Source organism: Erythrolamprus reginae, chromosome 2 (assembly GCF_031021105.1).
Source record: "Erythrolamprus reginae isolate rEryReg1 chromosome 2, rEryReg1.hap1, whole genome shotgun sequence".
Lineage (NCBI taxonomy): Eukaryota > Metazoa > Chordata > Lepidosauria > Squamata > Dipsadidae > Erythrolamprus > Erythrolamprus reginae.
This window is the reverse complement of record NC_091951.1, coordinates 150,616,159-150,640,540: the sequence shown is the minus strand read 5'-3', so window position 1 is coordinate 150,640,540 and position 24,382 is coordinate 150,616,159. Positions and strand designations below refer to the sequence as shown.

Sequence of the window (24,382 nt, the reverse complement as noted above, 5' to 3'; positions counted from 1 at the left end):
TGGAAAATGTGTATTAATATAATGGACAGTAGTGAACAATACATATAGCAAACAAGGCAGGATTTTTTAAAAGTTGTTTTGATTTCTTCCTCTAGCCTCAAGCAGTTCCTTATGATCCCAGTTAGTCTTGAATTGATCTTTATTTCAGCTTGGGAGAATCTTAATACATATTTTAAAAGGAGTGGATAAAGTGAGACTTATTTGCTAATCTTGTCTTGAGTGCAAGATACTTAAAATGCATAGAATCAAGAACTAGAGGAAATTTCTATTTTTCTATGAACCTTAAGAAAATTCAAAAGCAACCACTGATAAAGACTGGAATTTATAACAGTCACTTAGAAAAGAATGAAAGAGCTAAGAAAGAAAGAAAAGTTATAGTAATCTGCAATTTGGAATCATTTTTTGCAAAATGCCCTGAGCTAATTTTTCTCTAAAGGGCAGTGCAAGCCTTAATCCCCACTTTACTTTGTCATGTGCTTTATCCTTACACTATGTTCAGCACATCTTCAGTGCTTAGCCAATACCAGGAAACATGCTCATCATATAGAAAGAGCAGCAAAACTGATCGCCTAAAGCAAAGTTGGCTGGGGAATTCTGGGAGTTGAAGTCCACAAGTCTTAAAGTGATGGAGCTTGGAGATCCCACGCTAAAGCAATTGAGGAGAAGTAGGAGGCAGGCACAAGACTTACACGGAGGAGTCAGATCTCAATCACTCAATGGGAAATTACTTTATCTGCTGCTCAAAAAGGCAAAACTGTTTTTGCAATTGCCAAGGCAATAGGTAATCAGCTTATCTTTCCAAGACAATGGTGCTAAGAATTTAAAACTCAGTATCTAGTGAGATCTTTGGAAAACATCCACTCTCAGTTTAATAATGCAAAGCTTAAATCAAGTTTTAACCCACTAATGAAAAGAGAATTGCATGTAATTTCTCCTGTGGGTGGAACAAAAAAAAAATCCTAGAGCAAATAGTCTATTTTCAGTAAACAGATTAAAAGCAAGTCAATAGAATGTTCTTAACTCTGCCTTCTCTAATGACATTATAATCCAATCTTTTCAAAGATTTCATCTCATTATTACAACAGATTATTTATAGTGTACAAAATGTGTGTGGGTCTTGATGCTATGTCACTTTTAATATATACCCGTGTTTCCTGAAAATAAGACCCTATCTTATATTTTTTTTAACCCTGAATTAAGCACTGGGACTTATTGCCATGCACTCAAAAGCCTGATTGGGTTTATTATCAGGAGATGTTTTATTTTAGGGGAAATAGTTGGTGACTGAAGCTTTCATTCATATTTTAGTATTTTAATATTTAGTGATATTCAATGTAATGTCCTATCACTCAATGACTACTTCAGCTTCAACCGCAACAACACAAGAGCACGCAACAAATTCAAACTGAATACGAACCCCGCCAAACTTGACTGTAAAAAATATGATTTCAACAATCGAGTTATCGAAGCGTGGAACTCATTACCGGACTCAATTGTGTCAACCCCTAACCCCCAACACTTCTCCCTCAGACTCTCCATGATTGACCTCTCCAGGTTCCTAAGAGGCCAGTAAGGGGCGTATATAAGTGCACTGGTGTGCCTTTCGTCCCCTGTCCAATTGTCCTTCCTTTCTTTCACCTATCTTATATATTCTCTTCCTGTCATATTTCCTCTCCTCTAAGCCCACTTTCACACTTTTTATATTATCACATGTCTATTTTCTTCCTATGTACTTATGTATTGGACAAATGAATAAATAAAATAAATAAATAAATATTAAGACAATCCTGGAGTCATATTAAAATATTACAACCAATTTCTTCTTTATCTTCACAATTAATTGAAAGAAATGGTAAGATATTTGTGGACAGGAAATTCATCTGATATTACTTATTTTTTGATAATGTGTACATTTCCAGTTGCTATTCCTCTACATTTTTATAATGTTTAAAATGTAGCCTCCTATATAAAGTTCTAGGAGGGCATTTACTTTACCCAAATATCTTCTTACAGAAGTTTTAAAAGAAAAGATATTTCATGCAAATCTATACCACTGCCTTACAAAAATAGAAGAGCCACCAGCTAGATTAGAATGACTAATGGATTAATTCCTCAATTTAGCATGCTATAATTATAAACACTTCTGTTTTAATTCACGGCCTCTTCTCCTTTCTGTAGCAAAACATAAATAACGTAATGAATATTCCTACCAATTAACAGCCTGGTTTGTGCAACAGAATAAATAAAATTGTTTTTTATCCTGTTTGAGTTGGATTCCTAACTAAAATGTTTTCATTCCAGAGGATAGCCTGAAAAATAAGACAAGTGGTTACCAGCAGTTCCAGGATGAGTTAAAGATAAACGGATCTGTGGTACTCTGGATGGGTTGATTGACTCTTCGGGTTCATTCAGCCCCAAGACCCTGCAGAGTGGGAGGAAAGCTTCTCCTTCCAGGTCATTTGCTCCCAAGGTGTCATAGTCAAACACCGTAAGCAGCAGACATGCTCCGTCTTGCTGACATTTTTCCGGAGGAACCAAACTGTAGGGGAAACCAATAAGGCAGTGGTGAAATCATGATACCTCGGGTCTTCAAATAGAAATAGGACAAATTAATATAGTACCACCCCCTCCACCTGCAATGGGGAACAGAAGCTCAACCTCATAGAGTAGAGCAGTGATACCTACAACATGTCAACCAAAGGAAGATGAAGAACCTATTGAACTCATGCTCTAAGTATGATAACTGTAATCTTGGAAGATGACTCTTGGAAGATGAGTTTATTATAGGACAGGAAAGAGAAGTGGCTCTTGATACATACAATTCAAAGGCTTCGTCAAACAGAGGGTGGAGATTGTTCTTTATGCACTCAGTTGTCCGTGTTGCAATCTCAGGGAACTCATGGCGTGGCTCCAGAGTGAGTTCGATGAAGGGATCACTTAGGCCTACATTGGGGGGGGGGGGGAGGGTATAGAAGTTACAGAACAATAACACAAAACCTACTTAAGTATCTATCATGAATATTTGCTTCTCAAAAAAGCCTCCAAAGTAAGGCACATCCATGTAGTATTCAACCTTTTGTAATTCACAAGGTTAGATCAGAAATTCCTCTCTTTTTTATTGGAATGTTTATAAACTGAGGTCAAGTATCATTTTCTTCTCCAGTCCTTTCCAATATGGTATGGAGTAGATGAAGCCATTGTTTTTTGAGTCATTCTATTGGTCACTCTTGACCAATGCCTATTGATATGCAACAACCTTCGGGACCGCCTTCTGCTGCACGAATCCCAGCGGCCGATTAGGTCCCACAGAGTCGGCCTTCTCCAGGTCCCGTTGACTAAACAATGTCATCTGATGGGACCTAGGGGAAGAGCCTTCTCTGTGGTGGCCCCGGCCCTCTGGAATCAACTCCCCCCTGAGATTCAAATTGCCCCCACGCTCCTTGCCTTCCATAAGATGTTGAAGACATCTCCCCTTACTTTTTCTGAGATTGGTGTGATTGTTTTAGAATGGCTAGTTTTTAATAATAATGGGTTTTTAATATAGTTTATATTGGATTTGTATTCTATTGTATTTATTGTTGTTGTGAGCCGCTCCGAGTCCTTGGAGAGGGTGGCATACAAATCCAATAATAATAATAATAATATATAATAACAAACCTCTGACATCTAAATCAAGGGTCAAGGAAAGCTCTCTCTCATTCCTGTTAACTAACCACAACGGTCCTAAGTGTTACATATATTCTAGTTCCAGCCCTTTGCAACCTGATGCTCCCAAATGTTGAGAACTGCAGTTTCCTATCTTCGACTATGCTACGGAAAAATTATGCTCACTGGAGTGTCAAGGTGTCTGGAGGATGGGAAGCTGGGGAAAGATGTGTGTATGGGCTGTACTGCTAAATGCTAACAATTCAACTTTCTATTTTCAAACAATTTTTCCTTCATTCTTTTTTGTTATTATTATTCCAAAGTCCTGGAACACGGTGTGATTTGTGGCAGCTTTTTAAAAAGATAAGCAATGCCAGAACTGCACTATTTGCAGAGCACTCAGTCAACATCCTCCTCTTCTGGGGAACTGAATGAAATGCAGGCAAATCTATTCTTTTTTTCCTTTTAAGAATGCAACAACATGACATCTTGGCATCTTTCCCTAACAGTTTGCAATGACATCCTTGGAATAGACACCCATCCACCCACACACACAGATTTTAATTAACAGTGTTTGTTACAGAGCAGAAGATCTTTATTCAGATTAATTGCCTTTTAGAAGGTGTAAAATTCTTCATGTGCTCTAAACACAAACAAAATTAGGAATTAGAATAGAAACCATTTGTGTGGCTACCACTGGGCACAAATCTGGTCTGGATGTATCCAAACCTATCCATTTCTATGGGTCATTCCCAAGTTTTCTTTCATTTTAGCCAAATTACAGTAATGAACAAAACAATGGAGGTGGCTCAACAGGTAGGATTGCCTTTGATTTTTAGTGGCTAAAAATTGATAGAGATGGGACTGTATAGGTAGTCGTCAATTTACAACCACAATCGAGCCCAGAATTTATGCTAAGTGAAACATTTATTAAGTGAGTTTTGCCCCATTTTATGACACTTCTTGCCACATTTGTTAACCAAATCATTGGAACTCTTAAATTAGTGTTCTGCCTGGCCACCCAACAAGACAATTATACAAATACACACAGAGAATCTTGCAAAAGGCAAAAGGTTTCTTTATGTACAAAATTGGCTTAATTCAACAACAACTCCTAACCCCAAAACCTTTAACCTTAGACTATCTACAATTGACATCTCCCCCTTTCTAAGAGGTCTGTAAGGGGTGTGCATAAGTGTACCATTGTGCCTACCATCCCTCTCCTATTGTCTTCTTTGTTACTTTTTATCATTACTTATCTAATGTTTTATTTGTACAAATTACCACCCTATAATTGTTTGACAAAATAACTAAATAAAATAAAATAAATAAACTGCAAGAGAAATGCTGGTTTATGAGACCAAGGGTCAGGGTTAATGACTCAAGCCGGCAACAAAAGTCTTTCTGGCTTATGCCAGCCAATTACTCACTTTGCTTGTGTGTCAGAATGCCAAAAGTGTCCAAATGGAAAACGAAACCACGAAGTGTCAATATCTCTCTCAAATCTGAACAATAAGTTCCCACACCACCTTCCACAACCCTTCCCCTTGTAACCCTGCTGCGGCATCCTTGATTACTAACAGCTGTGACTTAGAATCTCTGTCTACGTCTGTGTAGCTGCTCCTGGCCTCCCAGCATTCTATATACCCTGACATTTAGGATGGGATCATCCATCACACCTTCCTCGTCTGATTCTGAGGAGGCTCTGACTGGAGATCCTTCAGGCTCTGCAGGTCTATCTGCCTCATCTTCCACATCAACCTCTCCGTCCCCTTCACTGTCTGACTCTTCGTTAAGCCAGACAGGTCTTCTTTGATCTGACAGACCCGGCTTCTCTGAGTCAAAATCAGTGACCAGAGGAGCTGGCCGTGAGCCAACCACAACAATTAGTAGCATGGTTGTTAAGTGAATCTGGTTTCCTGGTTAATTCTTCTCTTTCAGAAGGTTGCTAAAGGGATCATGTGTCCCCAGGACACTGCTACCGTCATAAATATGAACCAGTTGTCAATCATCTGAATATAAATCATGTGACCATGGGGATGCCACAGCAGTTATAAGTGTGAAAAATTGTCATAAGTCACTTTTTTCAGTGTCGTCGTAACTTCGAATGGTCACTAAATGAACTATTGTAAGTTGAGGACCACCTGTATTGAACTGTTAGAACTTTCCTGGATTTGCTCCAATACTGCTTTTATTGGTAAAGGCAAAACACAGACATTTGCGCTTCAACAACAGCTAACACATTCATCACTTTGCTGGCAAGGATGCGGCAGCAGAGGAGAAAATCTACAATATGTGTCTGCACAGAGCAATATGTAGCACAACCTGACATTCACAAAAGACCTAGCAATAATATACCAACCTCCACCAGATACACATCCGTGTAATAACCATTTTTTACTTCTTCTTTATAACAAAACACAAAAGTTCAGAAGGCTGCAATAATTCATTCATAAGATACATGGTCAAGACTGAATGGGGGTATCCTCTGCAGAACAGATTAAATTCATCCTAGAAAATTAAAAGCTAGTTTTGCTGTCTCCCGTGACTAGATTCGTCATTGAAATCCGTTCCATTTGAATCAACTCTGGCCAAAAATGTATCAATTGGTGGCTACACTCAAAGCTAAACTGCAATATGTTAGTTAAGTGTATTTATAAACTCAAGAGTGCAAGCAAGGATCAATTCCCCTCTTATTATTTATTATTATTATTATTATTATTATTATTATTATTATTATTACATTACTTTTAATATTAGATTTGTTCATATTGTCTTTTTACTGTTGTTAGCCGCCCCGAGTCTACAGAGAGGGGCGGCATACAAATCTTATAAATAAGTAAGTAAGTAAGTAAATAAACAAACAAACAAACAAACAAACAAAACAATTATTATTATTATTATTATTATTATTATTATTATTATTATTATTATCAATTAGATTTGTATGCCGCCCCTCTCCGAAGACTCGGAGCGGCTCACAACAACAAAACACAGTACAAATCCACTGATTAAAAAACCATTTAAAACCCTTAATATAAAAACAGTCATACATCCCAGACAAACCATACATAAAGCGGAAACGGCCCGGGGGAATAAATTTCCCCATGCCTGACGGCAGAGGTGGGTCTTAAGGAGTTTGCAAAAGGCAAGGAAGGTGGGGCAATCCTAATCTCCGGGGGGGGGGGAGTTGGATTCCAGAGGGTCATGCTAATGAGGCTAACAATCCCAAATTTTTCAGGAATTCAGCCCAAAAATTCTCTTACCATTCGAGTCCATGGGAAGGAGATTAACAGCATTGAGTACTTCGACGTACAGTTTTTGTTCTGAGTGACGGTAAAAAGCTTTGATGGTCACAGCCCCATATTTTCCTGGAGTAGCCTCTTCCTAAGAGAATAACAATCAGAAAGGCGGAAATAATTTGTGATGTGCTGTCAAAGATAAAAAAGCCAAAGTACTAAGGAAGCCAGAAGATAAACAATCCATCCCAAATCAGAAAGGCCGATACCATTGCATTGTACAGATTTGTAACTCATATTACCTGTTCCTTAATGTACAAGATAATTAAACTACATAATTTCCCATATTCACATGATCGATCATTGAATGGCATAATCCGTCCCTGGCCAGCTGATTTTCAAAGGGTTAAATTCCAACATCCATTTATTTATAGCCAGCATGGACTATGATGAGGGAATCTGATATATCTGGAAAGCCATACATTGCCCAAACTTCATTTTGTCCAAATAAGTATGTTTTCTTTTTCTACATAGCCATTTGTCTACAACGTTTCTCTTTCATACCATTATCAATTGTAGTGGGTAGATTTTAATTCCATCCTGAACAGTAATAAAAATTTACTGTGGTGCCTACAAAAATATTTAACATTTGTCATTGATGATGCAGGTGTTTTCAAAAATCAAACAGCACTTTACATTCTGTGATTTTTAAATATAGCGGTCACATTTTAAGAAGCTTAAACCACTGCTGTATCTCAGATAGTAAATACCATTTGATAATAGTTTCTTCTGAGCTATGCAATTCATTGTAGAAAAAAATGCACTTATTCATATTTGAAAATTTATGCCTCTTCTCTTAAATTTCATTAATGTAAACTTCTCAATAACAAATTTTAAAATTGCAAACTAATTTCCATTTTGTTGACACCGTTTTGTTAAGCAAATCTTCTTGATAAGATATTTTCTAAAGTAATAATCACCACTTTCATATAATGTTATTTGATCCCCCCCCCATAAACTAAAAAACCCCAACCAAACTGTATGCTAGTGGACTTTTCTCAACGTTAGTATTTGCCTCACTGTGAAATATGGTGGGATGCTCAAGCTGTTTCCATCAATACTAATGGCAGAATTTTTATCACTCGGATTGTAATGCTTCACAATATACCAAGCTTGAATAGGAAACAATACAATTCTACTAAAAGAAAAAAATCTCATGGAAATCTCAAATAGCAACCCTGGCCTTTGGTGATTCTGGCCAATTCTAACACTTCAGATTTGAAGCTGTTAATCAGTGCTAGATAGCCTGAGGTTCCAACATCAACTGTGGTTGTGTGTGCTTGTGTGTGAGCCTACTGCACATAATTCTGAAAATTGGAGATATGGCTTCCCACCAGTTAAAGGTAAGACATCAATAACAACCATTGTGTAAACCCTACAAGAAATTCCAGCAGGTTAAAAAAAACCTATTCCCAGTCTACCTTGCCACATCCAGAGAAAGCAACAACTCCTATCCCACTGGATATATCATTAATATATCCCCCTGCGCTCCACCCACTTTCTAAAAAAAAAGTAAGTATTGCCCCATTTATCAAAAGATTGTTTACCATGCTGTAAGTAAATAGTCATGGCTGTATCAACAACTAAACTCAATAAGATGAGTGAAAGGAAGGAACAAATAAAAAGAAGTTTAACAGCGCAGTGGTTAGAATACAGTACTGTGCAGACTAACGCTGCCCTCATTCCAGGAGTTCGATCCTGACAGATTCAGGTTTGACTCCCATCCCTCCGAGGTCAGTAAAATTAGAACCCTAATTCTTAGGGGCTATATACGTCTCTGTAACCAGCTTAGGGGGTACTGTAAATCAAAGTGAAATTACTAGTGCTATTCTCATATTAAACAGGAGGTAGGATTGGCCTCACCTGTTGCTGGATTCGAGCCATGAAATACTTTTCTATAAGTTTTCTGCTGGTGGAGGAGCAAAGATCCAACTCTTTCTCCAGAGCCTATGAGAGAAATGAGAATCAGCAGAAATATTAGACTATGAATAAAACAAGTAATACATAAGTAATACAGTAGAGTGAAATAAAATGGAAGTTTTCCCAGGTAGGAAGTGTTGCTACACCAGCCACTTTTGACAGATGCTTTTAGTGCTTTTAGTGATTTGCCATTGCCTCCTTCCTAGGGCTGAGAAAGAATGACTGGCCCAAGGTCACTCAGCTGGCTTCATGCATAAAGTGGGGGATTAGAATTTACAGTCTCCCAATCTCTAGCTTGTTGTATTAACCACTATACCAGACAGAGTTTCTATTAGTTAAAGCAGTGTTTATTACATTATTTTCATATCATAAATCTTTGGGAGTTTGATGAACAATTTGAAACTTCCTGAAAAGGTTAATGAGCTGAAGAGTTTGGGAACCCTGCTCTAGAACCATTTTACCAGCATATTTATGTTTAATATCAGCATGAAGTGAATACTTTTGCCCAATGATTTTGATCATTTCAATCAACAGCTACATTTCTGCAGCTACAGTACAAAGGACCTCCCCGCTCCATTCACAGAAGATGACCTCTGCCTTAACGCTATTTAAAATGACGTGGCATCTTCAAAATGCACAGAAGCTTTCCTTCCACTTCACATGTGAATCTAATCCTCAGTTTGAACAAGATGGAAATCCTGACAGAGCGGCACACATGATGCCACAACACAGGTGGGCAACTTTTGTGTAAGCCAGAATCAGCATTAAAAACAAAACTGTGGGTGGCTAACAGATGCAAGTATTTGTGGCCCTTATGCACTACTGTTATGTGAGTGAGCACGAAACGTATGGGATGTCCATGCAGGGATTTTGTATGCAAAGGTAGGTTGATGCAGGAATGGATAGAAAAGGCAGGTTATGTGCTATTGTTCTTTTAATGCATTTAGATATGTAAAGCCAATGTTTAAGCATACTTAGGGTACCTGTTGCTCAATGATCTTTCTGTAAAGCAGGCCAGCACAACTTGCGGCTGGCTAAGCAGTTCCAAGTGGTTTACTGGCATTTAAAAAAAATAATATATTCATTATCATCACTGTTGCTGGCTTAAAAGGCACACTGCAGAACACCTCCAAGACTCATCACTTCTGCCAGTTCCAAGGTTGCCCCTGTTTCACTAGCCACCAAACAGCTGATTGGCATGCCAACTTTTACTCTGGGCGCCACAAGGACTTTTAATTAATCGATGTGGTTCCTTCTCCTTTACAAGTTACACAGGCTTGTTATAAGGGCAGCAAAGGTTGCAGTAGCTTACTATAAAAGCTGGTGTGTGAAGGGCATCTTTGGATAGTCCACAGCCTTCTCCATGAAAGCAAAGTTCCAAGCTCTATGGGAGAGATGGAGAAAAAGAGAGAAAGTGGCAGCACAGCATAAGTCTTTGCCCTTCCTCCTTGGTTTCACTTTACATCCCTAAGTACCTGGAGGGCAAACTGAAATTTCCTACAGTAGTCCAATCTTCCGGTTTTTTGTTTTATAGCGTTTTGTAGCAAGTCCAAGGTGTGATTCCACAGAAACTCCAGAAGACTGGGAAGAACCAAAAGAAGTAGAGATGTAGGTTGCTAGATAAGGTATTTTTACTAAGACTCAGCAAAGCCTAATACATTTGACCCTGGGACTGGACTGCTCAAATTAAGGATGAGTGGATTATAAATTTAACGTTTTCTCCATTTCTACATGTTTTATCTTCCTTGCATTTTAAGTTCCATTTACCCCACTCTTTCCCTATTTGAGTTATTTTCTTCATTTGGTGTTGAGAAATGTATAATTTCGGGAGGATGTATTTCTCCAAATATATTATTTTTGTTTGCAATTTTATCTAAGGAGTGCAGATTTTGCAACCAATGTTCTCATTTCTGCATAACAGTTTCATAATTAAATTGCACTGCAAAATTTATAGAATAATGATTTTGGAAAGAACTATTAGAAACCAAACACAGAGTTCTCTTTTCCCCATCTTATTCTTTGATCATGGCAAAATCCTAAGCCAGTGAGGGCGAATCTATGGCACAGGTGCCATGCGGAGCCATATTTGATGGCATGTGAGCTGTTACCCAGCTCAGCTCCAACATGCATGTTTATGCCAAACAGCTGATTTTTGGCTCACACAGAGGCTCTGGGAGGGCGTTTTTTGCTTCCAGAGAGCCTGCGGGGGGATGTGGGAGGGCGTTTTTACCCTCCTCCGGCTCCAGGGAAGCCTGGAAGGTGAAACATGAGGCTATAGACCATTTCTGGCCTCCAGAGGGCCTCTGGGGGGGCGGGGGAAGCTGTTTTTGCTCTCCCCAGGTATTGAATTATGGGTGTGGGCATTCGGGCACGCACAATAGCACGTGCACACACTCTTCCGGCACCCAAGGGAAAAAAGGTTCACCATCACTGTCCTAGGCTATTCCTTCTGGTTTTACCTTGATGTTCACAAACTGGTTCTTTCATATGTTGGATGTCCTCAATTGTTTTGGTTTGTTCAGATCCTCCGTTTCTCTAGCATTTGTTACTTTTGAATGGTAGACAAATTACATCAAACTGTGGCTTAAGAGAGACAAGAGCCTCGTCTTGTGTAGTGCCAATGAATATCCCTGATTCATAGCATGTCAAGACATCTCTGCAAAAGGCATTTTCCTCCTTATGTGACCTCCTTATCCTGATTTTACCTGTTAAAATTCTCCTGGACAAGGTTCATGTTTAGATATTGAAGTTCATACTCCAAGAATCTCATTAAAGGCGTGATGCACTAGAAGAGGCAGAAAAAGATCCACAAAAATTAAGTGGCAGGAAATAACATTTATCAGCTACGAAACTAAATTATTACTTATGGAACTTTCAAGGAACACCACACAAGAAATACAAAAGGCTCGCTGTAGGTGTTGAATACATCGCCAGCATAAAATTTTAAATTGATTATATGCTGATTACTGACCCCAATTCATTCTGGATGCCTTCAGATTGAGATATTTATTGCATTATTTATTTGTAAGCTGCCCTGAGTTCCATGAGATTGGGTTGCATAGAAGTCAATTAAGTTAAACTAAGCTAAACTAAGCTAAACTAAACTAAACTAAACTAAACTAAACTAAACTAAACTAAACTAAACTAAACTAAACTGATTCAAAGCCAGGAAGATAGAAGAGTGGGAAATAGAATAACAATACTAATATTTTATGGAGGGATAAAGAACAGAGAAGTACACACAGTTTTGAGTAGCATATTGGTTATTGTTATGGCTTTTTGTGAATTGCCCCAAAATAGTTAACATAGGAACAAACCAAGAGGAAAAAAATGATATATACAGTGTTTAGCAAGTTTATACAGTAAATACTCACTTTCTCCGGGTTATCAGAGTCATTGCAAACAGACAGTTCCTGGATGTGTTGGGCAATTCTAGCATCCATCTGCCAAAAAAAGAGACCCACACATGCTTTTAATGTCATTAAGGAGAAACATAATACTGTATAAATATTAAACGTGCTAAATTACTGATGGCTAACCTTTCCCGCACCGAGTGCCCAAAGTGCACACATGTGCATGTGAGTGCACATGTTCAAGTTCATGCCCGAACCCCCAAAATGCAATGCACACGTAGGCCACCCTGTATGCACCCCACCCAGTAATAGGTTCTAAAACCCGTTGCTATCAGAGCCTCCCACCGCCACTGCTACCGGTTCGCAGAACTGGGCCAAACAGGGAACAACCCTCCTCTGGCCCCGCCCCTCTGAGCATGCACAGCAGAGACCTGAAGACCAGCTGGGGGTTGGGAGGCGCATGCACAGCAGAGCTGAAGTGCCACCAGAGAGGGCGCTGTGAACCTTTAGCATGCAGAGGTGGCTAACAATGACCAGTTCTGGCTGGTAACCCCTCCCTCCCCTGCTGTTTTCCTTTTTACAAGTGCCTTAATTTTGGCATGGACATTTTTCCCCACCGTCATTCCAATAGCCCTGACCCCCACTTCTCAGAAGCATAAGAACTCAGTGAGTTTGGTCTCTGAAGAGCCAGACGTTCCCTAGATGGAGCAGCCCAAACAAATGTGGGAAGCCATTTGGCCTCTGATGTTTCACCATTCTAGTTATGCTCCTCCCCTGACCCTTTTCTGCCAAGGAAGGCCAAGCCCGTGAGGTTACTTTGATCGCCAGAGTCTGCACCACTCCTCGGATCTCATTGTTGAGGCAGGAAACGGAAGCCTGCAGCTGTTGATGCAGCGTGTGCTGGATCTGCTCTGGGGTAATGACAGGTCCGCTGTTGTGTTCCAAGTATTCCCAGTCCAGCTGTTTGGGCAACTTCAGGATCATCATCCGGAGCTGCTCAATGTTGTTCACCACGACACAGAGCTGAGGGATGGGAGGAAGGTAGAAGCAAGTCAATTTCTTGTGTGCGACCTTGTTTCTTGTACCCAAAATCTGTCTCTCCCACTTACCCTGTTTGCTGCTTCTCCTGCCTCGTTTCGATTGGAATTCAATTCCTCTGCCCTTGCTTTGATCATCTGACAGTACATCTGAGCAATTTTGCACATGTCCTGAGAAGTCAGAAAAAAGAAGGCTGTCACTGTTCAGTCAGGGCTGCATAGGTAGGATTCGCTGCGTCCTCCAAGGACACTTGATTGTCTTCGATCCCTACAGTGTAAAGCACAGCTAACTCTTCTGTAAGGAAGCATCAGTGATGGCTGAGTTCAGAGGTTCTAATCTTCTAATGCTGCAATTCCACCAGAGTCTTTTTCCCCCCTCTCTCTCTAAGAAACCAAATTTGCCTTTTGGTCTTCTGTGAAAAATGGGGGTGGGGTGGGTAAATGAAGGACAAATAACATAACTTTTTGTTGTTACTTGATTGGCACATTCCTTGAATATATTAAGTCTTTTTAATTAAACATAACTCCAATTATATCATTTCTGTGCAATACATAGTCCCTGGAAGGAAGACATATTACTAATATTTTAGAAGATTTTGAGCACAATCATAAAATTCAGTAGAATAATACAATATTTTGGAAACATGGTAAAAGGCATATCAATGAGACCTGGGTTGCAAAACCAATGATTCTTTCTTTCTGATATCTAATGGTCATGACCACTCTGCTGGCACTTGTGAGGCAAGCAGAAATAACTGAATACATGCAATTCTGCAGATAATATAACTCTGTAGCATGAAAAGTTTCTTACGTAAAAACCTATGCGTTGAAATGCACCCAGGAGCCTTTGTCAGAGCCAACATAGCTCACAAAATAGTGGTGTCACAGGGTCAGACTGAATTACACCCATAACTACCTCTGCCACTGTATTCAGAAGCAGCTGCAAATTCCAAGAAGTTTTCAAAAGCAACCTTACATACAAGGATATTGATAATAATAATAATTTATTAGATTTGTATGCCGCCCCTCTCCGAAGATTCGGGGCGGCTCACAACACAATACACAATGTACAAATCCAATATTAAAAACAGATTAAAACCCTTATCATAAAAAATTAATCACACAACCCAAACAAAGTATACATAAATCATATTAGCTAAGGGGCATATCCACCTCCCCAATATTGCAGTAATTTGGGGAAGAGATGATTAAGTGACCATGAACTTAGCGATATAAGTGACCACATAAGAATAAATGACCATGAACTTAAACCAGTCACTTGTAAATTGTAAATAAAAGTGACCAGTGTAAGTGACCATGAATAAAGCCTCTCAATCCAGGAAGAGGTGCAATTGACACACAAATTGGATTTCTGCAAAGGCATTCCTAGTTACAGATTTAATCTATTCTTCAGAGAATCCAGAAGTTGCTCCAATTGCAACCAATTCCATCCCATCCAGAAATAATGATGGCAACTACCCAGATCTCAGAAGCTCTGGTTTCTACACTGAATTTTCTTTAAACCATTGTAGATTTAATAAAAAGAAGGACAGAAGTGACTTCTGGCACAGATTAGAATGATCTGAGCCATACACATACCTCGACAAATTTCACCATGATCATAAAGGCCTCCTCAGGATCAGGCCAACCCAGCTGCTGCCATGTCTTCACCATCTGAGCATAGCAAGTGGAAAGGTCAACAATGGATGTACTGTGTTTATTCAATTCTCCCAGGGGCGTCAACTGAATAGAAATGAAACCAGAGCAAGAGATCAAGATCAGATTACTATAGTTGGAATTTAATCTGGAAAGTTACAGGATGAGCTTCTGGATTTGGCTGGAGTTTTTTGGACCCTGAATATCCTAGACCTATGATGGCAAACCTATGACACGCATGCTACAAGTGTCATGTGGAGCCATATCTGAAAGCACATGCGTCATTGTCCTATGTTGGCTCCAGCATGCTGAGCAGCTGATTTTTGGCCCTCTGGAGCGTGTGGGGAGGCTATATTCACCTTCCCTGGGCTTCAGGAAAGCCTCTGGAGCCTGTGGATAGAGAAAAATGGGGGCCTACCAGAAGTTTGGAAATGAAGTTCCAGTCTGTCTGTTAGGCTGTTTTTCACCCTCCACAAACTTCAGGAAAGTCTCTGGAGTCTGTGGATGGCAAAAAAAGGGCCCAAACGGCCTACCAGAAGTCTAGAAGCTTCAGTGAGGCCTGAAGGCACGGGAGTGGCAAAAGAGAGGGTTATGAGCACATTCATGGGAAGAGGGCATTGCATTATGAATGTGAGCATGTGTGGGCACCAGGGGTGGATTCCCGATTCCGCAACTACCGGTGCGCTGTACGTGCAGTTTTACTTCTGCTGCGGATGCACTCACGCATCCCAGTGGGTTTTTGCTTCTGCACGTGCATAGGAAGCAAAATCTTGTGATGGGATGCATGCGCATGCAAGATTTCAGAGATTTTTTTGCTTCCACGCATGCAGAAAAAAGGCAATTTATGTCTTTTCCCCAGCATCTTAAGATTTCTCATTCCATTCTTAACCTTCTATTAATGTATACTATAATAAGCAAGATGCCATCTTTTCTGTTGTCATTTGAGAAACCTCCATCCTCAGAGAGGGGTGGCATATAAATCCGATAGATAGATAGATAGATAGATAGATAGATAGATAGATAGATAGATAGATAGATAGATAGATAGACAGACAGACAGACAGACAGACAGACAGACAGACAGACAGACAGACAGACAGACAGACAGACAGACAGACAGACAGACAGATAGAGATATTAAAATAATAGAAACAATAACTGACAATTATCTGAGTTGAACAATATTTTAAAATATCTCATAAGAATTAACATCAGTTTGCTTAACCAAAGTAGCATTGTGTTTTTATTTGAACAACATAGGCATCAGGAGAGCATCATAACATTATTATCTTGTGCCACCTACGTGAACACAACAACTCCGGCAAGCCTGGAATTAGTTTGACTGCTGTGTGTGTATTGTTCTTTTAAAGATATTGTTTATTGTTATTACTGATTTTATTATGTATTTGTGATTGTATTTTAATATTATTGTGTTTATCGCATTTGTTAGGTGCTCTGAATCCGCTTTGGAATGAGTGGCATATAAATACTATCAATCAATCAATCAATTAGTTGAAAGGACCTGATATAAGCTCAATGACTCTTACATGCATCGGATGTAAACTAAAATTGCTGAATTCACTGCTGGATAATTACTCAGATTCAGATACTGTAATTACATAATTGTCAAACACAGGTGTCAAGTTGGATTAAGATATGTTAGCAAATCATTCATGTTAAGATATCTGCTTATCTGCAAAAATTATTCACACCGTGTAATTCACAACTTTCATTTGTTAATCCACAGACAGAGATAGTAGTATCAGGGGCTATTGTGAAGGTGCTACCTAATGTACACCAATGATTAAATGTATGAAGGCAGAAAAGCCTAATCCATGAAAAACGAGGAAGATAAAACAATTGAGCAATGCTTTCCTTTCTAGGTGGGATTACCTGGTCCACTTGGATGGCTCTTTGGGTCCTTTCTAGAGCTATTTTGAAAGTCTTCTGTAGCCACAAGGGGATGGCTTCTTTAAACCATAGGTGGTAACCAGTCAATGCGAGAGGTGTATCCCTGGAAATAGGAAGCAGAAGTGGTTTGAAAAACTATTATTTCTTATTTCCCAAACATTCAAATTAGTTTTTCTCTAGAGGATATTTTTGTTGTAGTGACCAATCACAAATTTGCCTCAACAAATCCTCATTGGTTATAAACAGTTATGCTAGTAGATGCTAAACAAGAGCCATGGTGGTGCAGTGGTTAGAGTGCAGTACTATAGGCTACTTCTGCTGATTGCTAGCTGTAGTTTAACAGTTCAAATCTCACCAGGCTCAAGGTTGACTCAGCCTTCCATCCTTCCGAGGTTTGTAAAATGAGGACCCAGATTGTTAGGGGCAATATGTTGACTCTATAAACTGCCAAGAGAGGGCTGTAAAGCACTGTGAAGCAGTACATAAGTCTAAGTGCTATTGCTACTTGCTTGTTTAATAGTATTTTATTGAATGAATCATAATTAGACTACACAGCACACTATGCTTAAACAGGGCTGGCAAGTCATGCTAACTCAGTGAAGTATGAAAATCAGGCCACAGTTTTGCAACCGATGATTCAATGACAATACATTATAAGAGTCATCTCAAAACAACAAGCATAATGTATAAAAGAGCCTAAAGACTGCTTTGGCCTAAACACGTATTGTCCTCAGCAAAGCCTTTGACTCAGTGGTTCACAACAAATTACTCCTAAAACTCAAATCCTATGGCATCTCAGTACTCCTCCACAACTGGATAACTGCTTTCCTGTCAAATAGGCAACAAGTTGTCAAAATTGGAAGCGCCATTTCCACCCCCTCCCTCTCAAAAGCGGCGTTCCCCAGGGCAGCGTACTAGGTCCTACTCTTTTCATTCTCTTCACCAACGACCTCTGCGATCATATCACGAGCAACTGTGTTCTTTTCGCTGACAATGTAAAACTATTCAACACCACGGACAATTCATCTACTCTCCAAAAAGATCTCGACTTTGTCTCAGATTGGTCTAACACCTGGCAACTTCAAATATCAACCAATAAATACTCTACCCTCCACATCGGCAAAAATAATCTAAACCTCATATACAAACTGAATAAACAAAATCTCACAGTCAATCCCCACTCAGTAAAAGACCTTGGAATACTAATATCAAACGACCTAAGTGCTAAAGCCCACTGCAACAACATCGCCAAAAAGGCTTCCAGAATTGTTAACCTGATCCTAAACAGCTTCTGCTCCGGCAATCTCACACTACTCACCACCGGAGCCTACAAAACATTTGCCAGACCCATCCTTGAATACAGTTCATCTGTCTGGAACCCATACCACATCTCGGACATCAACACCCTAGAAAACCTCCAAAGATACTTCACCAGAAGAGCCATTCACTCCTCCACTCAAAACGGAATGCTCTACGAAAACAGACTATCAATCCTAGGCCTAGAAAGCTTAGAACTACGACGCCTAAAACACGACCTAAGTATTGCCCACAAAATCATATGCTGCAACGTCCTGCCTGTCAATGACTACTTCAGCTTCAACCGCAGCAACACAAGAGCACGCAACAAATTCAAACTCAATATTAATCACCCCAAGCTTGACTGTAAAAAATATTTAGCAATTGAGTTGTCGAAGTGTGGAACTCATTACCTGACTCAGTAGTGTCAACCCCTAACCCCCAACATTTCTCCCTTAGACTATCCACGATTGACCTCGCCAGATTCCTAAGAGGTCAGTAAGGGGCGTACATGAGTGCACCAGTGTGCCTTTCGTCCCCTGTCCAATTTGTCTCCCCTTATCCCACATATCATATATCTTTCCTCCCTTTCATATATCTTCTCCTCTATTTTCATATCTTTTCCTGATATGTAATATTTCATGCCTATTCTCCTCAATATGTATTGTGTATTGGACAAAATAAATAAATAAAATAATAAACACCTGTTGCACACAAAATCCTTCATGTGATAGAAGTCCTTCATGCTGAGATAAAGTTGGAAAAGGCTCTCTGCTGTTAATTGGGACATGCCGCTGTCAATCTTGCTCAGCTGCTCTTTCACATAACAAGAAACCTGCAGGAGCATAAAAAAGGCATAACGGATCAGGTTTTGGGGTTGATGCACTGAAACTGAATCAGGAAGATACTACTAGTTGGCCCTGAGTAGAAATCTGCAAAAACTGGCTCAGGAACTAGTTTCATCATCAAAGTGAAATAATGAACCCCATCACTGATAGAGTAGCTAATAATAATAATAATAATAATAATAATAATAATAATAATAATAATAATAATAACAACAACAACAACAACAACAATAATAATAATAATAATAATAAAAATAATAAAAATAAAAATAATAATTTATTAGATTTGTATGCCACCCCTCTCCGAAGACTCGGGGTGGCAGTAGCTAATACTGTATACTGTATATAAACTTAGTTTCTAGAACTCTCCAACCAAAATAACTTTTGCTAACTTTTGCTAAGCATTCTGTAAATCCGCACATCTGGGTGGCATCACTATTGCAGAAAACTGCCTTAGAAATTCTGAAGTAATTGGCTTTTTTGTCCACTAGCCATTTCCCTTACTATCTTCTGCCTTGCTATTGGATATAAGCCTGAGGTCTCTTTGACATAAAGCAGTGCAACAGCTACTCACCAGTTCCTGCATTTTAAGATATGCAATTGAGAAAAGGTCTAGTCTCATGGTGCTGTATTGGAGGAAGAAGGAGAAAGACACGATCAGAAATTTTCTCATGGGTTTTATCTGCTAGGTTTATCGTTATGAATTAAAGCTAATAGCACTAGGTAATGTAAATGATGCAGCCAGATATAACAGATCAGTAACTGTAACAGCCCAGAGGCAACCCGGAACCAGCATTCTCAGTATTTTTAGCTGAATTCTCATAATTGGCAACAAGAAAGACAACTGGGAAGTTGAAACTTTGACTTGCTGACAAGCCTACTTGCGAGGATAAAAAGAGACCTAGATGTTTATCTTCTCAAGGCCAGCATTAAAATAATCCACCCATTAAAAATAGTTGCTGATCAGGGAAATAGAGTGGCAAAAGTCTCTAAACAACCACAGGAAAATTTCTAGTACAGTAAACACTGCACAAAGGTCTCACCTAACCAGTTTTATTGTTTCTTTCTTTAAGCCAACAGGCACATTTATTAAAATAGGCATTCATTTAACTGAAATACACAACATCCAAATCCTCTGGGAAGAAAACCATATCATTAGAGTAGAATTTCATATATTTCTAAACTTGGTGCCTTATCATTTTTATGATCTTTGTCAGTACTACGTACATAACTAGTTGGGTTTGGCAATATATAGAATAAACCAACAATGTATGCTTACATGTATTAGAACACTATTGCTTTAAGAGCTGGTGTTACGGATTGCCACAAGAGGGAGCCAGAAGCATGATTCACTCTCTCGGCTAATGTCTGCTATTTCTGTTTTGTCTTTGTGACTATGCTGTAGTAAGAATGGTATGTTCAATTGATGGTTTATGTATTTTAAAGCAGGAAAAGTAAGTTTGTAGTATTCTATATTTACTTAGATGTATTGACTGATTTAACTATGATTAGGATTGTCCTTGACTAAAATATTTGCCAAACTAAATAATACTTTATACACTTAATGTATCTGGATTGTATTACTGAATTAATACTCGTATCTCTGGGCTATCCGCTTGATATCTGCAAGACCTTCACGTTTCCTTTGTGTATGTGTATCTTTGACCACTCAAAGATAACTCTGCACACTCCTTAACAATCTGGGCTCAGCCACTTGCTTTGGTAGCAAGTCTCTCTGGCATTAGAAGCTACCTAAACATTTGAAGAAGCAGTTTGCAACCAATTGGCCAAAGCTGGGAAAGTAGGAAAAATTTCCTTCAGATACTTGCCTGATGAAATATTTGTTCCAGGTTTTGTGACACTCCTGGAGATCTGCATTCACCTCCAGAAGAAGACTGACCAGAGCTTTGCCACATTCCTCCATTGTCTGTGGATAGAAAAAAGAGAAACGGAGGTCTAGCATGAGCTTTGTATCTCCCCAAAACCAAGACACTTTCAGAGTAATGAATTTCTCCTAGATTTGCACAGTATTTCTCCAGGGCAAGAGTCTGGTTCACCCTTCTGCCACCTGTTGCTATGTTGCCATTGCTCAGTGGTAGTTCTTGGTGTTAGAGAAATTGGCTTAATTTACTCAGTGGTGTCCTGAGCAGTACAGAACTGATATTCCATGTTACAGAAAGGCCAGGTCCAAAACTTTCAGCTGACATCATTCTGACATAATTTTAGACTTCATGTTCAAGAATATTAAAGCTATCAGGAGGTTTAAATGGCAAAGGACAGTGGCAATTACAGTCTAATTACCTGGGTTCTCTTCTAAATGAAGTGAGCAAGAAATGCTACCATGGGACCTCAGCCAAGCTTTTCTCTGTTGTTGACCTTAGGAATTATATGCTATTCCACATACAAGGGACTGCTATTGCAATTAATGTTTTGTATTCTTTTGTAACACAGCGCTGTAAAATAAAGCTTCTATCATTTACGCTGCAGAGTTACTTTTTAACCAATTGTTAAAACAATTAACGTTTTTCTTCTCTTTTTGTGAGAATATAGAGTCCAAGGCTGCTACGTATGCTTCATACTTATTTATTATTTGGATTTATATGTCGCCCCACTCCTGGAGGAGTAGGGCGGCATATACTTGTAGGAAAGATTTATACAGCTGCATGTTCATGATAACATGTGTTCATGTGCATTTATGAAGGGGACACAAGTACCAGTTATGTCCTGAATTTGACAAACTTAATTCCTTATCTAAAGTCATAGCAGCCATATCTGTGCATTTAAGAGGAAAATGTTGTTGTAGTTTTTATCCATAATTGTATAGATTAATACAATAGATTGCACAGATACCAAATATAATAGAAGAGCATTTTTATCCTGGCTGGGCTAGCAGATGTTTTGAAAATGTTAATGACATGCCTTTCTAGAATCAATAGGAAACACAATACAACAACCCCTAGAACAGTGGTTCTCAACCTTTCTAATGCCACAACCCTTATTGCAGTTCCTCATGTTGTGGTGACCCCCAACCATAAGTCTAGCGCCAATTCTCCCAACAGAGCTTTAAGCGATTGGCAGAAAGGTCAGAGGGCCACCCCCACTGTAAACAGCTGATTGGTAGGATTGTAAAAATATATTCCAAGGCGCCAGTATAGAAGCTTTAGTTCCTAACATCATGGGGAATTTGCCTTTTCCCATGGTCTTAGGCGACCCCTGTGAAACAGTTCGACCCCAGAAGGGGTCCCAACCCCCAGTTTGAGAATCACTGTGGCCTAGACGATTCTAATATAAACTTTACTACAATATAACATACCTTTACCATTGGCTTCAAGTGCTGCTTCTTCATATAAAACCACTCTGCTGTTCCAGTCTGAGAAAATAGGCAAGAGAATAAATTACACAATAGCCTTCCCTATGCTTCTCTCCATATTAAAACCTACACACACATTAAGGTAGATGTTGGTCATATCTGTATATATAGGGACTATATAATTTGACAAAAGTCCAAGAGTAGGGGGTCTGAGATCACAATTAGTCCTATTGCTCTCCTATATCTCCTATACCTTTCTTCTATTCCTATATCTCTTCTTCTATTCTTTCATTGATATGTTCTATTACTATATTTTCTTTTCTATTATTTCTTAGATATACAGTGATCCCCCGATTATCGCGAGGGTTCCGTTCCAAGACCCCTCGCGATAATCGATTTTTCGGGATGTAGTGGTGCGGAAGTAAAAACACCATCTGCGCATGCGCGCCCCTTTTTCCATGGCCGCACATGCGCAGATGGTGGAGTTTGCGTGTGGGCGGCGGGGAAGACCCAGGGAAGGTTCCTTCGGCCGCCCAACAGCTGATCTGCTCCGCAGCGCGGCAGCAGCGAGGAGCCGAAGATGGGGTTTCCCCATTGCCCAGGCAACGGGGAAACCCCATCTTCGGCTCCTCGATGCTGCCGCGCTGTGGAGCAGATCAGCTGTTGGGCGGCCGAAGGAACCTTCCCTGGGTCTTCCCGCCGCCCAGGCAAAGGGGAAACCCCAAGATCGCTTGCAGCTTGCCCGTTCACCTGCCCGCCCGGCTGCTCGCTTGCCCGTTCACCCGCCCGCCCGGCTGCTCGCTTGCCCGTTCACCCACCCGCCCGGCCGCTCCGCTTGCCCGTTCGCCCGCCCGCCCGGCTGCTCGCTTGCCCGTTCACCTGCCCGCCCGGCCGCTCCGCTTGCCCGTTCGCCCGGCCGGCCGCTTCGCTTGCCCGTTCACCCGCCCGCCCGGCCGCTCCGCTTGCCCGTTCACCCGCCCGCCCGGCCGCTCCGCTTGCCCGTTCACCCGCCCGGCCGGCCGCTTCGCTTGCCCGTTCACCCGCCCGCCCGGCCGCTCCGCTTGCCCGTTCGCCCGCACGCCTGGCCGCTTCGCTTGCCCATTCACCCGCACACCCGGCCGCTCCGCTTGCCCGTTTGCCCGGCCGGCCGGCCGCTTCGCTTGCCCGTTCCCCCGCCCGCCCGGCCGCTCACTTGCCCGTTCACCCGCCCGCCCGCCCGCTCGCTTTCCCATTCACCCGCCCGCCCGCTCGCTTTCCCGTTCACCCGCCCGGCCGGCCGCTCGCTTGCCCGTTCACCCGCCCGCCTGGCTGCTCGCTTGCCGCTCGAGAGCAAGAGGGGGAGAGATAGAGAAAGAGAGAGAAGGAAAGAAAGAGATGAGAGAGGGAGGAAGAGAGTGTGAGAGAGGAAGAAGCAAGATAGAGAAAGAGAGAGAGAAAGAAAGATGAGAAAGGAAGGGAGTGACGTCATCGGGTGGAAAAATCGCGATATAGCGTTTCGCAAAGATCGAGATCGCGAAACTCGGGGGATCACTGTACTGTATTTTACTATAAGTATCTCCTCTATAACCTTCATCATGTAATTTACTATGTGTATATAGATATATACCCACTAAAACCCTCATTGTGTATTGGCATAGATAGATAGATAGATAGATAGATAGATAGATAGATAGATAGATAGATAGATAGATAGATAGATAGATAGATAGATAGATAGATCTTCCGACATTCTGTGAAACATAATTTGTAGCTGAAATAAAATAAAACTGTGCATTTCTCCATAAAGAAAACCATGTGAATTTTGACAAGGAAACTAAACTAAAACTGTTTCTTTTTACCCGTCCCCTTCAAGACTTCAAAAAGCACTAAGAACAAAAATGTAGGCCTGAGGAAAGACATCCCAAAGATTTAAAAAACGACTTTGTACCTTAATTGCCTCCATTACCATTTCTTCAAGATCAGGAGTCGGAATACAAAGTTCTTTGAAGGCTTTCATTTTACACATTTGAACCAAAATCCTGTGAAGATGAAAAATCGTGGCTGAAATCCAATGCAATTCAGCGAAGAGTTTTGTTTCTCTTTTGCATGCAAAAGTTGCCACCCCTTT

At 40.4% G+C, this 24,382-nt stretch overlaps 1 protein-coding gene across 9 annotated transcripts in view; it reads right to left on the bottom strand.

Annotated features, from left to right (window-relative positions):
- The window catches only part of UNC13D (unc-13 homolog D), a 65,205-nt gene that overhangs the window by 1,996 nt on the left and 38,827 nt on the right, over positions 1 to 24,382 (bottom strand). For all 9 annotated transcript variants that reach the window (XM_070739895.1, XM_070739899.1, XM_070739894.1 and 6 more), the window contains 17 exons: positions 24,203 to 24,293; positions 22,279 to 22,335; positions 20,795 to 20,892; positions 19,540 to 19,591; positions 18,822 to 18,952; positions 16,804 to 16,924; positions 14,854 to 14,997; positions 13,327 to 13,425; positions 13,034 to 13,240; positions 12,239 to 12,307; positions 11,570 to 11,649; positions 10,340 to 10,445; positions 10,177 to 10,248; positions 8,808 to 8,891; positions 6,912 to 7,032; positions 2,820 to 2,943; positions 2,334 to 2,539 (listed from right to left, as the gene is read on the bottom strand). In XM_070739895.1, coding sequence (XP_070595996.1) covers positions 2,334 to 2,539; positions 2,820 to 2,943; positions 6,912 to 7,032; positions 8,808 to 8,891; positions 10,177 to 10,248; positions 10,340 to 10,445; positions 11,570 to 11,649; positions 12,239 to 12,307; positions 13,034 to 13,240; positions 13,327 to 13,425; positions 14,854 to 14,997; positions 16,804 to 16,924; positions 18,822 to 18,952; positions 19,540 to 19,591; positions 20,795 to 20,892; positions 22,279 to 22,335; positions 24,203 to 24,293 — 1,862 coding nt within the window. The remainder of the gene's footprint in view (positions 1 to 2,333; positions 2,540 to 2,819; positions 2,944 to 6,911; positions 7,033 to 8,807; positions 8,892 to 10,176; positions 10,249 to 10,339; positions 10,446 to 11,569; positions 11,650 to 12,238; positions 12,308 to 13,033; positions 13,241 to 13,326; positions 13,426 to 14,853; positions 14,998 to 16,803; positions 16,925 to 18,821; positions 18,953 to 19,539; positions 19,592 to 20,794; positions 20,893 to 22,278; positions 22,336 to 24,202; positions 24,294 to 24,382) is intronic.